Genomic DNA, 15,078 nt, shown 5'->3' on the forward strand with positions numbered 1-15,078 from the left:
GTGAATGTGTCTTGTAACTGGTGATACTAACCTTGATCCTTCCTTACTGCCAGATTTCCCCACTGTAAAGTTATAGTTTTTTCCTTTATAATTGACAAATATCTTGGAGGAGATATTTTGTGACTGTTTAAATATCCTGTTTCTGAAATTTTTGCGCCCCCCCCCCCTTTTTTTGAGGCAGAGTCTTGCTCTGTCGCGGGGGCTAGAGTGCCATGGCATCAATCAGCCTAGCTCACAACAACTTTAAACTCCTGGGCTCAAGCTATCCTCCTGCCTTAGCCTCCCAAAGTGCTGGGATTCCCCTAGCATATAACTTTTTTAATGAAAAAGTAACCCTGTATTCTAAAACAAAAAATTTAGTGAGAAGAGGGGAATTCTTTACATTTTTGCAAATCTCTTTATTGTTTGGCTTAATTTAACTGGATTCTCATATCTGTAGTGATATATTCTGTCTGTGGGGACATGTCATGTAGCCTTTGTAAAATGCCACTGTATACTTGTGAGAGAAGGGGAGTAAAAAAAGGTAGGCATTATTATGAAAGTAGTTTTGATCTCATGGACTACTATCAGGGACTTTCAGGAGTCCTCACACTTTGAGAACCACTGATGTAGATTTACTGAAATTGTCCTAAAATGAAGGCATATATTACTGGAAGGATGGATCCAGAACTGCCATGAGGAAAAAGAGAGAACTTAAATTTTGTTTTTATGTAAGTTGGAGAATAGGATGTCTAAGTAGGATAGAGATGGGTAGCACTGTTTAAGGGAAGGCTAGTTTATTAGATCACTTCATCTAAATCATAAGATGCTGATATAGCAACCAAAGTGTAAATTTATAGTAGAGAAATATAATATAATTGAGAAGTAGTTCAGAATGTTTTTTTTTCCAGTTGTGGATCCCTGAAACTTTTCAAAATCAAAGGACAGCTATGGACTTTCTCTCCTGACAAATGTAGCTGCTTTCAAAGTCTAGCATACAATCATGGGTCAGGCAGAGGGGAAGGGATATGGTTCACAAAGTTCTATGCATCAGTGTACTGCTTCACCTCCCTGCGCTGTGCTGTGGCTTTGTCAGCTTGGAATTTGAAGTCTTCGTTTTGGCTAGTTACATCTAACTGCTCTTGCCAAATCCATCCTGGGAAGATGGATGCACACTCACATACAGGAAATACACAGATATATATGCACACACACACAGAGTTATACTCTTGTTCTTACATTTCTCCTTTTCTAGACTCCATGAATACCCTCAAATATTGCTAACATTCTTTCTTTAGACAGTATGTTTGTAGTACAGTTAATTGTGTTACATCCTTCTTTTTACATTTAAATACTTGTTATACTTTTGGTCACCTTGATTCAACTTGGATGTTTCCTAGGCAATGTTTTGAAACAGGTTCTTTCTAGTGATAGTTAAATACATCTTTTTTAAAATACGGTTCTGTACTATTTTTACTCTTAGAATAACCATTTCTCTAAATTTGGGGATAGCTATTTTATCTCTATCTGCTGACTACAGATTATTCTTTCAAAATGTTTGTCCAAAAGAAGAAGGATAGCAGTTGGAAAAATTTTGGTCCACAAGAATTTATTTTATAGAGGAAATTTGAGTCTGCTTTTAAGAGAAGACATAGCCGATGGAGTCAGGGAGACTGTTTAAGAGAGGCAGTGAAGGAGCAGAGCCTTGAAGATGGGTGGGAATGGAATTAGTAGCAGAGTATAGAGGAAGGCAGAATGACACTTTTCTTTTACTCCATCGGGTGGGAGAATGAGTGAAAATACTAAAAATTGAAATTGAAAATTGATAAGAAAATGTGGCTCCAGAAGTGGAGAGGACAGATGATAAGGACATACCCTTCTTCCAAGCGAACAAGGTCTTTTCTGTAAAGTAGATCATATAAAATCATGAAAGCTTAGCTGGGGAGCTTATAATTGATAGTATTGGCAACAACATGGAATTGCAGATTCCTCACTGGGGAAATGACAAAAAAACGTTTTATATTAATTTATTTGTGGAAGAGTACATTGGGAGATGATAATACCCTAAGTCAGTGATGTTGGTAAGATTAATTGAAGTGAAATGGATGTCACTGGATATAGGTAGAGGATATTGAGCATGAAGAGAAGGAAGAGTCCAAAATGATTCCAAGAAGTCAGTTACCTTCTTGTTTGGGAGGTGGGGATAGGGAATAGCACAAAATTTGCAAACCAGAGGAAATATTTATTCATCACATACTATGGTAACATTTTAGGTACATTTATATTTGTTATATCACTTATTGACATTATTGAGTCTGGAAGAAAGAAGTTGGAAAGAGTAGTAGATTTGGAAGAAAAAATAAAAAGGGAGGATATATATGATACACTTGTAGCTCTGATTCAGTCTCTCCTTTCATCCAGAAAGCCTGTGTTTCAAACCTTCTTCATTTCTCCCTTTGAATTCCTACCCTTATTCTATGTACCATTCATTTACTTAGAGCATCACATGTGCCGTCTTTAATTAGTAGTTTGGGTTTTTTTGTAATGCTTCAAAACTCTGCATCTGCATTTTAAGACCTTTGAAAAGGAGAGCTCATATTTAGAATGTGTTCTGAGTATCTAGAATGATGCTTTGTACATATTAGAATCTCAGTACATGTTTTTGTTATAACATTTTAGCCTGACTGAATTTAGCACAGAGCAGGCACTTAATAGCTGTTGAATGAATAAATGAGTGAAAGCTATTATGGGAAATTATCAACAAAGAATATCTTACTTTAACCTATCTAGACAATATTTACATACATGAAGTAGTTAAATAGAAAAGTAAGACTATTTCTTTATCTTAAGACCAGAAATTAAATAAGTCTTGGGAAAGAAAGTCATTCTGGATTCTGGGCTTGAGTTAGTGATTAGAATTAATTAGAAGGATTTTTTTCAATACAGTCAGGAGGATAAAGAGGAAGGGATTGAAAATGAGAAAAATGTCAGGATGATTAAGAGACCTGTTTTGGAACTTGCAAGAAAGACCAGCAAAGGCAGTGGCAAGGGATAAGGAAACATGACACTATAGGACTCTATTTCTGAGTATGTTGGGGAGGAAGTTAGATCAGTATAGAAGGTAGATAAGAAAAGGGCGTCATGTCTGGTGGCTTCTATAGTTTCAAAGTGGGATGCCCAAAGGGATCTTGGGTCAATGGATGAGCAGGGACCTTAGAGTTTTAGGAGGAGAAATGTCTGGGTTTAGTCAAATCTGATTAAAGCAGGATGGGTAGGGTGGTGGTTGGTGGTGGTGATGGTATTTCTGGACTGGTAGTGAGAGCAGCATTTTGAAATTCAGGTCCTCACATAGGCATGAGGGTGTTAATGGGACTGGGTGAAATGGTATAGCTCGAATGATGGGGAAGAAAGCAGAGAATTTGTTTTCGTTTTTTAAAAATCTAACATATTTCCTAGACTATTCTTGATACTTTCCTAGGCTTTTCTTGATACTCTAATGAATGTATTTCAAAAATCCAGCAAACCTGTCTTTTCAAACATTACCCATCTGCTGATGCCTGCTTTTGATTAATTATATTTTGGTTTATTTTTATGTGTGAAGCAACACTGAGAACATATTTTTCTTTTAAAGAGAGTTCTCAAGGAAAGGGTAGACAGTTTATGGATGAATTATTTCTTTTGCGATGCAAAAGAAGTTTTCTTATTTTTATAGGTTATTGTAGTCTTGCTTGGGCCAAAGAAGGGTTAAGTTTTTCTAGCCTTTTTTGCAGTTCATTCTTTCTTTCTGTCTTTATCATCATCATGCCATCTCTTTGTGTTTTTGGATTTACCAACATCTTTTCTCAGCACTTGAGGATGGACCATATACTTTCTGTAAAGTTGTAAGTTATATAGAAAGGAGATTACTTTATTCCATTATGAATAAGAAGCCTATTTGAGCATTCTGAAAATGTAACTTGCTGTGTGTCTATTGACATTCACTATTCTTTGATCCACAGATACTTCTAGGTTTGAATTTGTGCTTTCGTAATGTTAAAAGTATACCTTATAATTGAAAATGATAGTATTAATATGATTACTTTCCATATATGTGGAATAACTAAAAGGTTCAGATATATACTTTTTTTTTTTTTTTTTTTGGAGACAAAGTCTCACTCTTTTGCCCTGGGTAGAGTGCCGTGGCGTTAGCCTTGCTCACAGCAACCCGAAACTCCTGGGCTTAAGCAATACCTCTGCCTCAGCCTCCCGAGTAGCTGGGACTACAGGCATGTACCACCATGCCCAGCTAATTTTTTTGATACGTTTTTAGTTGTGCAGATAATGTCTTTCTATTTTTTAGTAGAGATGGGGGTCTTGCTCTTGCTCAGGTTGGTCTCGAACTCCTGACCTTGAGCGATCCTCCCGCTTTGTCCGCCCAGAGTGCTAGGATTACAGGCATGAGCCACTGCACCGGGCCCAGATATATATATATTAATCATTCTTTTTACTGTTTGCACATAAAACTCTTCTTTGGTTTATGAATAGCTGTTAACTGCAACGCTTATTTATGAATCTGTCTATACTTGATACTTTTGCTAAAAAAGAGTTCCTTTGTTTCTTATTGCTGCATACCACATTTCCGTGGTTTCTTCGCAATTTATAAGATGACAGAAATGTTTAAACTACTTTTTGGTGCTTTTTCAAAATAGGACAGAGCAATTCCACAGCTGCTTAGATGGTCTGTTATCTCTCCTTGTCTCATACCCAGCTCATGTACTTGCTTTTCAGTAGATACCACTTCAGAGGCAATAAGATGTCTGTATTTCAAAGCCTTGTTGGTGGTGATTTTACCATTCAATTTTGTGTTCTAAATAATTGATAGCAAAAGAAGCCATAAGAGTGGTCACTCTACTGTTCTATAATCTGATAGAATTATTAGCTAAATAATCATTTATATCATGTTTTTGTGCCAAGGTTCTTGATTTGTGATTCTCGTACTGCCTGCATTTCGGGAATTCATGAAAGCTTCCACTCCTCATTTTGTCATTGTGAAGTCCCTGGCTTATGTTGTTTTCCTCATGAACCCCTTCTATACAACTGTCTTCTAATTGTATATTATGAATCTGTAGTGTTTTTTAAAAATGTAGCCATTATTAGCACATTGTACTTCTTGGATTATTCTCAAGGAGTTTTGCTGTACTTTATATAGCCTATTGAAAGTTTCTTAGTTTTAAGATTCTTATGGTTTGTTTTTTCAAGGATAGATTGAAAATATAGCAGTGAGGAGGGGGATGACTGAACACCAACAAATCTGATGAGAATTGAGGGTACCTTTAGTGATCTTAAAACCTTGGTTTTTGTTTTTGTTTTAGGACACGCAACTCAGAACTGAGATCTAAAGATGTGATAACATTGTTGAAATCTTAATATTTCTTGTAATATTTCTTATGTAGTTAACATCATGTTTTGTACAGAGTAGTGGCCTAAAATCATATGCAATTCTATAAACACATGTTTGGTGACGGTTTGTTGTAGAACCCAGGAAAATACTGGCTAAGATCTTGTCAAAAATGTTGAGCATAAAGATAATTAAATTTTCATTGTTAGTTTGACTTCGCCTTTCTTTTGATGTGATCATCTTTTAGAATTTTGTGTTGTTTTCTGGATATTTTACAAATAAAAAGAAAGCCCATAGAGATATCTTTAAATACCTTTTATCTCCTAATATGTTATTGATGTTTGGAACTTGACTTTTTTTGGGGGGGGGGGCTTTTAACTTCATCAGTTTCCTTAAATGTGGGAATGAAATTAATATTGCAGTATCCTGACTTCTGTATTCTGCTAGGTTCTATGATCATCTTTCCCCAGGACATTTTTAATCTTTTTCCCAGGTAGATTTTTTTTTTTAAATCTTAGTTTATTCCTTCCTTAGTTTAAATGTACTCTTGATTCGTATTTCTCAATTGCCTGTTAATGAATTCTGTAGCAGTCTTTTTAGTTGGCACACACATAGTCATTCTGTTAGCACCTATATGTAGATTTAGCAAAGGAGTCAACAATGGCTTTTTTGTCACAATGGACTTTTTATTCATTTCTAAAATTGGCTTTTTTTTTTAAACAGATAAGTGTAAAGCAGGAAATTACTTTTACTGATGTATCTGAGCAACTGATGAGAGACAAAAAGCAGATCAGAGAGCCAGTAGACTTACAGAAAAAGAAGAAACGGAAACAACGTTCTCCTGCAAAAGTAAGAAAATGTAATTAAGGTGGTGGTTGCTAACCTCTTAATCTTAAAATATTGTCACTCATAGGCAGGAGCCTGGTTAGACCTTAAGGCAGGTGTAAAAGTTGCACGTGGTTTAGTAAAGTTGGCATGCTGCACCCCTTCACCAAGAGGGAGGGAAGGGATGCATGCCTGCACGAAGGTGGTGGGCCATTGCTTTCAATTTTTTCACTTCTCTTTCACTATGTCTTTCTTTTTTCTAAAAATGAGCTTTTCTTATGTCTCTCTTTTCTCTAAAAACTAACGTGGTATGTAGTTCCCTTGCTTCTCATTCATATTAGTTTTACTCATCTTAATATTAAGGCTTCAGGAAAATTTAATAATAGTTATTCATCAGGAAAAAGTATGAGATACCTATAATAGAATGTAAGCTCCATGAGGGCAGAGACTTTATTTTATTCTCAGCTGTGTACCAAGAGCCTGGCATAGGAGGCATAATATATACTCAATAAATATTTTATGGGTGAATGAATGGATTAGTAAATAAACAAATGACCCAGTAAATACTGCTAGGAGTTACTTGCTATTTTTGATTTTTTTAAAAAATTTATTTATTTATTTATTTATTTATTTTTAAGTACAGTAATAATTGACTTATATAGCATTTTTGTATTCCTAGGAATTCTCTGAACTTCTCTGCAATGAATTTGCATCTTTATAGTTATTTTTTATCTTTTTTCTTCTCATGTAGTAAAGAAGGCTTTTTTAAAAAGCTTATGGCATGATTTTTTTTTTGTTGGCTGCTTTTTTTGTATTTGTGATTTGAAATCATAATCATTACTCATTATATATTTTGTATACTTTTGGACTCATTGGTGTGCTGGAGTCAGCTTGTACTGGCTTGTAAGAGCTGATTGCTAAATATTCAGAAATTTTGCAAGCCATTTGCTAAAACGATTGGTAGCTTATAATTAGCCATGGTAGGAATATTTACACCACGGAAATCAGCAAACACTTCCCTACCGCCTGATTCCCTTAACTGGTTGTTAAATATTTGCTAGCATACCACTACTTTCAGGTTACATAAGTGTGCCTACATAGCAAATTTTGAAAAATACAGAGATTAAAACCATGGTTACATTACTACTTTGATTTTCTGCCGTTTTCCCTTTCTATCTTTTTTCAAATTTGTGTGGATAGATATATAGATATGAATATAGATTTAATTTCCTGATTTTTAGCACTTAAAATGTATATAAGCTATTTTTATACTTAAAGTTATTAATTGTTTTTATAAACATTTTATTAGCTACATAATATATTTTTTAATAGATCAGATTATATTTAATGATTGCTGTATTGGCATTATTATTTTGTTGGAAAGTTGTATTTTTGTTTCCATTTTAAATCATAATGCACTTAAAATATTTATGAATTTGTCTTCGTGCACTGTTGAATCAAAGGGTGTGAACTTTTAAAAAGGTTTCTTCATAATATTACTCCTTCTAGAAACATTGTACCAATTACATTCCTCACTGGTGAGTTCAGTAGACCTGAGATGTATCTGTCTGTATCTCACTGGCCTTGAATATCAGACTTTGCTTTTTTATAGCTTAAGATGAGTTAAGATTATAGTATAATTTTGAATTTCTTTAGTTTCTGGTCACACTAAACTTCCTTTTTTCATTTTCATTGGCATTTTATATTTGTGAAATCTCCTTCCCTCCCTCCCTCCTTTCTTTCTTCCTGCCCTCTTTTTCTTTTCTTGCCAGTCTTAATGTTTTTCTCAGTAACTTATATAATATATATTTTTTGTTCTTTACATTAATGAATAAGTCAAGTTCCTCATATATAGAATAATACCAGAATTTAAGGGAAAAAAAAATTTCTAAAATCATTTGTGATAGTGGTTATGTTACTTTGGGTTCACTGCTAATCTGTGAGGAATCTGGTTCATTTATTTCAAGTCATTAAAAACAACATAATATATATGTTGTTCTACATTTTCCTGGATATTTTATTACCATGTTTTTTCTGGTGCTGTTCTTTAGTGTAATATCTTTCTGAAATTCTGACTAAAACCTAGATTATTATCTTTTAGTAGGATGTTAGAATCTTTATTTGATGTTATGTTTTAGGTGTTTCTAAATATAGATCAAATTTTTAGAGAGCTTAAGCTATTTTAGTTGTCTAATTTGAGATGAACTCATTTATAATGTATTATTTTATAATATTTCTAAAGGTATTATTTAAATATTTATATACCTATGTAGTGGCCAAATGAAAGATTTGGCGTATTCTGAGTATAATGAGAAAATGTTTTAGGGTAGTCTTTTTAGGAAATTCTTAGGAAGATGAAGCGACTAGAAATAATACGCAGCAGATAGGGGTGTAAGAATAACAAAGCAATTATTTTAAAATTGTCCTGGCATGTTAAATTTAATGGGATAGAGAGTGGTGGACTGTGTTTTATGCTGGTCTATGATCTCCAGGTGAATGGTTTTTTGTGTTTTAGTCTTAAAACTTTGAGATGTAACCAGTGAGTTATTTTATGTTTTCTCAGGTGTGTGTTTAAAAATTTACACTTAGATCTTTTCTTAAAGTATCTTGATCTGCCCTTTTATATGAAGAGAAAGAAAAGGTTATTTCATGTTTGTAATACAGTATAGTGTTGCTTCTTTTAAATGCCTTAACAATTATAAGTTTCTTAAAGAATTACAATTTATTATGTTTAGAGGACTTCACTTTCCTCCAGTACCTTTTCCAAATCTTAAATTTTGCCATTATGAATATTTTGATTATGTGTCACCATTGTGTCAGATTAGGGATCTGCACAGGAAATATAATTGAAATAATATGATGGATTTTTAGTAAAAATATCAGATCTTATGTATATCCGTATAAATGTGGCTCTCTTCAAGATAAGCTTTATGGTGAGAAGTAGTATTGTTATGCCATTTCTAGGTGCCATGGATTGTAAGCAATACTTGCTTTCTGAACAGTTGTCATATGGCAAAGCCTAGTCATCTTTATTTGGGGGACAGAGCGGGGTGGCAGGGGGACTTAGGCACAATGGAAAAGCTTAGTCATTTTAAGGTAGGTTTTGCTATTTGAAAATTGCCAAAATAAACTTGGCAACATGTCTGATCAAGAAGAGGGTAATTGAGCTAGGAGATACTATCTAGGTCCAATTATTTGCTGCTATCATGGAATAAGCTTTTTTATGAAAGTAAAATTTCTACATAATAGAAGCTTGCCCTTTTAAATGTCAGATTTCATTTTATTTTAACCAGTCTTTTGGAAATCATATTTTGATTTTAAATATAATGCAGTTGAACATAATTCAGCTTTTAATGTCTTGGGGCTGACATAAACATTAAAATTAATCAGGTGTTACAGTGAGTCCCTTTGGGAGGACTGAGGTTTTAGGGCTCTTTTCCCCATTACCCTGAAAACTCCTGACTGCTAGACTTTAAGTCTTTTGTTTGTTTTTTACTTTAAGTGTTTTACTGATTATAATTGCTTTACTCTCTCATTCCTTAATGACACGCTATTCATACATTGCTATATCTGTGTGGCCATTTAACATTACTTTCCTGTGCCCATTTGATTGTTTTTGTTTTGTTGTGGATTAGGACCACAGATATGCTATTAGAAGTGTGAGAAAAGTGTAGGTAGATTTGATTCAATCTCAGAGCATTCATGTCTGTGGTTCTACCTCCTGGCTCTGCATTAATCACCCATAGGGCTTTTTCCATAGATGCCCGTGCTCTGTCCCTGGAGGTCCATATTCAGGGGGTTTCCATTTATACTTTAAAAGAGCAAAGGTGATTATGATGTACATTTAAGTCTTGATACTAGAAGTTTCTGGATAAATGAGTTATTACTACCTGACTTTGATATTGGCTTGTTATATGAATTAGGAGTAATATTTTTCACCTCAGAAGAGTTTTATGAGGATTGTTGGGCTAACATTAATGAATTCTGAGAATTCTATTTAGTAAAATATAACAATATTATCTTAATCCCGTGCTGTATATATTTTGTAGGTTTCTTCAAACTCCATAGTATCAATTAAGAGAGAGCAGGGTACTTTTAATTATGTCTCTGTATTCTGAAAGTATCTGCTTTTTCATTGATTCAGCAAATAATTTGAATGCCTTTTATATGCCAGGATCGCTTATCAGGTGCTGAAGAAAAGAACTGGGCTTATTATAACATTTTAGGTGGTCTGAATGAAAATTGATTATTCAAAGTTATGCTGAACTCAGGAAGGAAGAACATATTCCACACAACAAATAGATGATAAATTACATAGAGAATTTCCTCCTAGCAATTTATTATATACCGTTGGCTCCCAGAAAATTGTTGAGATTTTGGTATCAAAAAGATTTAAAATTGGAAGATATAAAATGAGGAAAATTTGATTAAATGGTACAGAGCAATAAATGTACCAGACATTTGTCATGCTTTCTTCTATGTGTTACCTTGATTTAGGAAGAAGTAGCTTTGAGGATGAACTGATTATAAGACCAGGGATGAAAACAGGAAATATGGAATAATACTTATGAGAAAATGAAGGAAGAAAATTAGCAAAATAATATATTAGTATTCTATTTATCTGATTTTCCCAGGGAGTTATGTGTTCTAGGTAAATTGTTTTTTCACAAAACTGAACTATAACTTTAAAAAAAAATCCTGATGCAATTTTTTTTTTTTTTAAAGTATCACATACTTCTTTGCCTAATATTCAGGAAACAGGAAAGGAATAACCTTTTCTAAAACTCAAGATCATTATGTTGTACCATGCTTATGACACGGTAAATTTCATGTTCTGGTGCTGTTAAAAGCTTTATTTAAAAATGAAATTTGTTAATGAGTAAAATCTAGTGTTGAGGGACAATAAAAAATTCTGAAGAAAGAAAGAAAGTGACAACGTGAGGATAGGATATTAGCAGTAACTAGGATGGTCAAGATGACATGATGCTTATTCCTCTGGACGACTTTGTTATTTTGTTGTATGTCTTTGGAGTTTCACTGTTCTTCCATTTTTAATTTGATTTGGAGAGCAAAGAGAATTATAAAAACTCTCACTTCTCACCCTCAGTTGCAGCAAAACATCTCATAATAGGTGAGAAGTTTAAACTATGTTGTCTTTTGGGTTTGGTGGCTTAGAAGTCGATTTCGATTGATTTATAATAGGAATGTGTGATAAAACCTGTAGTCATTAATTTAAAATATGCCTTAGTAATTTTAGTAGTACATACATAGAATGTGGAAAATCATGTCTGCCTTTTTAAGAGAGCAGAACCCTTTCTATTGAGAGGCGTCAGGTTTTAGTTATTAGGTGGCACTTATCCTTAAGGAGTGAAAAATCTCTGAATTGAATAGGCAGAGCTTAGGGCTTTCCCTGATGAAAATGGGTATTTTATTTAAGATAACTTTCACTGTGTGTGTGTGTGTTTGTCTATGTGTTTGTGTGTGTGTGTGTCTGTCTGTCTGTCTGTGTATGTGTAGCTAGCTGGAAACAGATTTTTCTCAAATATGTCTCCAGTGGACTGTGACACTGAGAAAGCAGATTAACTGAGGAGTTCCAATAGATACTGAATTTTTTTTCTGTAAAATGTTTTAAATTTGTTGAACAGATAAAAAAAATCAAATGTGTTGGATATTGTTTAGGCAATTACTAATTTCTTTCTTTTTTTTTTTTTTTTTTAAGACTAGTCAAGTGCAGTAGTGAGGAGGGGGGAAAGTAGTAGAACAAAGAGTTCAATCTGTATAACTGACTGTGAACAATCAAGTGAGGTAACTCACCACCTTTGGACCAGCCGGCAATTACTACTTTCTCTATTCCGTAAAGCCTGATTGCTTGATCTTTATAATATACCATATTTCTCCTTAAGTAGCAGTGACAGGAGTTAAGATAAAGCATATGGAGATCCTATAGCAGACATCTTAGAATTTGAAATTTGTAATGTTAAATTCTTCATTTGTATTGGTGTTTATATGTTGAGAGGAAAAAAGAAAAGCAAAAATATTTTATGGTACCAGTAGCAGGTGAGACTGCCGATCTCTAAGGCAAACACACTTACCTGGTAGATCACGTATTACTAAAAGATCTTGAAAGGATGTGAACAAGAAAAGAATCCAAGTCTATACCAAGAAGAAAATTTTGCCTGCATTAATGCACTTTTTCTGTTCTGCCAAGGGACTTTGTTCTTTGCGTACCCACCTCTCTATAGCACTACTCAGTGTTTGGAAGACTGAAAGATTGAAAAGTATTGCTTTTATCAAACTTTTAAAAGAATAAAAGTGATAAGCTGTGAGGGAAGTTTGGTGTGGATAGGCAGCCACGTCAGACAGGTATAGAGTCTCCACTGTGCTCCAGACACCATTTTGAACACTGGGACTATAATGGTGAATAAAACAGACAAAATCAGGTGGATATATTTAAAACAGGTTTCAGATCGCAAGGGCCATTAGTGTTCATCTGAGTCAAGGTGAATTTTACTCTGTGTCCTTTAAACAAAGATGTTTGTTGCCATGGCCTAAGAAAAGAAAATATAAAATGTCCAAGAATTTGGTATTTTTTTTGTTTGAACTTATAAATATGCTAGATCTTTCTGTGTATTTATCCACAAGGCAGTGGTAGCTGTTTCATCTGTAAAATTCACCTTGAATTAAGGCTTGATTCCATAATCAAATGCAGCATTACCTCCAGTGCCAGAAAACAATGACCTAGAACTCCTTAACTCTTCATGAAAGGGCTTTGTACAGTCAAGGATTACATCCGTTTCACATTAAGCAACTTGGGCCAGATTTGTTCCTTACAAAGTCTTTCCTTGCAGTTGCTATGCCACAGAAAGCTATTAAACTGCTATGTTTTTTGGCACTTGCATTTTCTTACTTGTTATCAATGTATGTGAAAAAAAAAATACCTGGTGCTGTCTTGGTTTTAGTTCCATTTTATACAAAATATTTAATACCTTTTTGTTTTTTGTTTTATGTTAGACATATATTGAATTGTATTTTAAAAGATTTTGTGTTTCTTTCTTTTTGCACAGTGTTAATGTGCATATTATTATGTGACTTGGAGGAGTTGAAAAAAATTTAAACTGGCCAGAGATGAAACTTTCCATTCTCACTGACTCTCTTCAGGAAGCTATGACACCCACTTCCATGCTCCTGCCAAATGTTTCCCTTCTATGACTTTGGTGCATAGGCTTTGAAGCATTGTTGACCACATGGCAGTTTGCCCAGAACCCAAATGCCCTGCATAATTTGCATAATAATTACCATTGATTTGCATATAGTATAGGCTGAACTGTCTTCCTGAATTTAAAGTTAAAAATATTTTTAATGATTAAAGCCTTTCCCCTTACTTACTCTCCTTTTCTAGGTTTGAGAAGGGGTCATAGCTGTGTGTTTCCGCAGTCCTTTGTATTTATCAAGATGCTTCCGGATTTCTCTACCCTATGTTGGACACAGTTTCTTAGCTCCCCTTCTGTATACCCCACCCCCCAGCATTGTTTCCCTCTCACTGGCCATGCCCCTTCTGATTTTATTTCCTAGTTTTCTTTGCTTCTTCATGTCATATTCTGCTATCTTTTTGTTCTCCTCAATAATGAAAAATAAATCAATATTTTTTCACTCTGCCACATGTCTGATGAGAGGCAGCTTAATGTTTCATGTTGAACATGTTATAGATAAATTAGAATACATGAGGCCCAAGGTGAGTTTCTCTCTGGTATGATCCAGACCAGGTACACAATGTTCTCAATCTCAAGAAGCCCAGGAAGATAAGGTTGATTTCTTTGTCTCCTATCTTCCTTCCCCATACCCACCTCTAATTTATTTATTTGACAATTATTTTTAGGAATATGTTTAATGGTTCAGTTGCTCTAGGATAACCTTAGAGATCCTGGACTGAAACAGACTTCAAATTCTACTTTATTATTGAAAACTTAGTTTTCTCTTTTTCTCTTATTCTTCTTCCTTCTTCCTTTTCCCTTCTTCCTTCTCCTTTCTTCTCCCTTCTTGCTTCCCCTCCCTTCTCCCTTCTCTCTCCTTCTTGTAATAGGTAAGCACTTGGTTCAGTTTTTTTTTTTTTAAACAGAGTCTTGCTCTGTCATCCTGGCTAGAGTGCAGTGGTATCATCATAGCTCACTGCAACTTCAAAACTCCTGAGCTCAAGTGATCCTTCTGCTTCACCATGCAGGCCAATTTTTCTATTTTTTGTAGAGACGGGGTCTTGCTCTTGCAGGCTGTTCTCGAACTCCTAACCTTCAGTGATCCTCCCACCTTGGCTTCCCAAAGTGCTAGGATTACAGGTGTGAGCCACTGAACCCAGCCCCCAAAAATGTTTTAAGCATATAATCAGTGTCAAGTCTCCTTCCCACTTTATCTGTTATCTGCCCAGGTCCCCAGCCATCACAATCACGATTTATATACATTTTCTGTATATGCTTCTCAAGTAGTTTTTAATATATATAAGCAAATATATTTCCATACATATTCTTTTATATACAAAAATTAGCAAAATTATACATTGAGTTCTAAACTTCGCTTTTTTTTTGTTTAACAAATCCCGGTGCTCTTTTTATATAGTATATAAAGTGCTTTCTCATTTTATAACCAGATAATATTAAATTGTATTAATTTTCCGTGATTTATTTAACCTGTCCCATATTTATTGATATTTAGGTCATGTGTAAAGCATAAGACTTTTTTCCTGTATATATGAGAATTTTAAATTGAAAATAGACCTGTGCACACCCTAGCAGAGAACAGACTCCATTAGGTATTGGTATTACAGGGGAGGAGGCAGAGTGGTAAGATCTTAACCAGCTTCCAAGGTTTTATTAGTGATTTTTCCCATTCTGAGTTACACTGTATTT

General features: G+C 34.3%; 1 protein-coding gene across 5 annotated transcripts in view; it reads left to right on the forward strand.

The window, feature by feature from the left end:
* ZNF148 (zinc finger protein 148) overlaps nucleotides 1-15,078 on the forward strand; it is a 127,208-nt gene that overhangs the window by 69,732 nt on the left and 42,398 nt on the right. For all 5 annotated transcript variants that reach the window (XR_006732685.1, XM_045540100.1, XM_045540099.1 and 2 more), the window contains exon 5: nucleotides 6,080-6,205. Coding sequence is in view for 4 of the 5 variants with exons in the window: in XM_045540100.1 (XP_045396056.1) it covers nucleotides 6,080-6,205 (126 nt within the window). In the remaining variant the exon portion in view is untranslated. The remainder of the gene's footprint in view (nucleotides 1-6,079; nucleotides 6,206-15,078) is intronic.

This window comes from Lemur catta, chromosome 1 (genome assembly GCF_020740605.2).
Source record: "Lemur catta isolate mLemCat1 chromosome 1, mLemCat1.pri, whole genome shotgun sequence".
In the NCBI taxonomy this organism is placed as follows: domain Eukaryota; kingdom Metazoa; phylum Chordata; class Mammalia; order Primates; family Lemuridae; genus Lemur; species Lemur catta.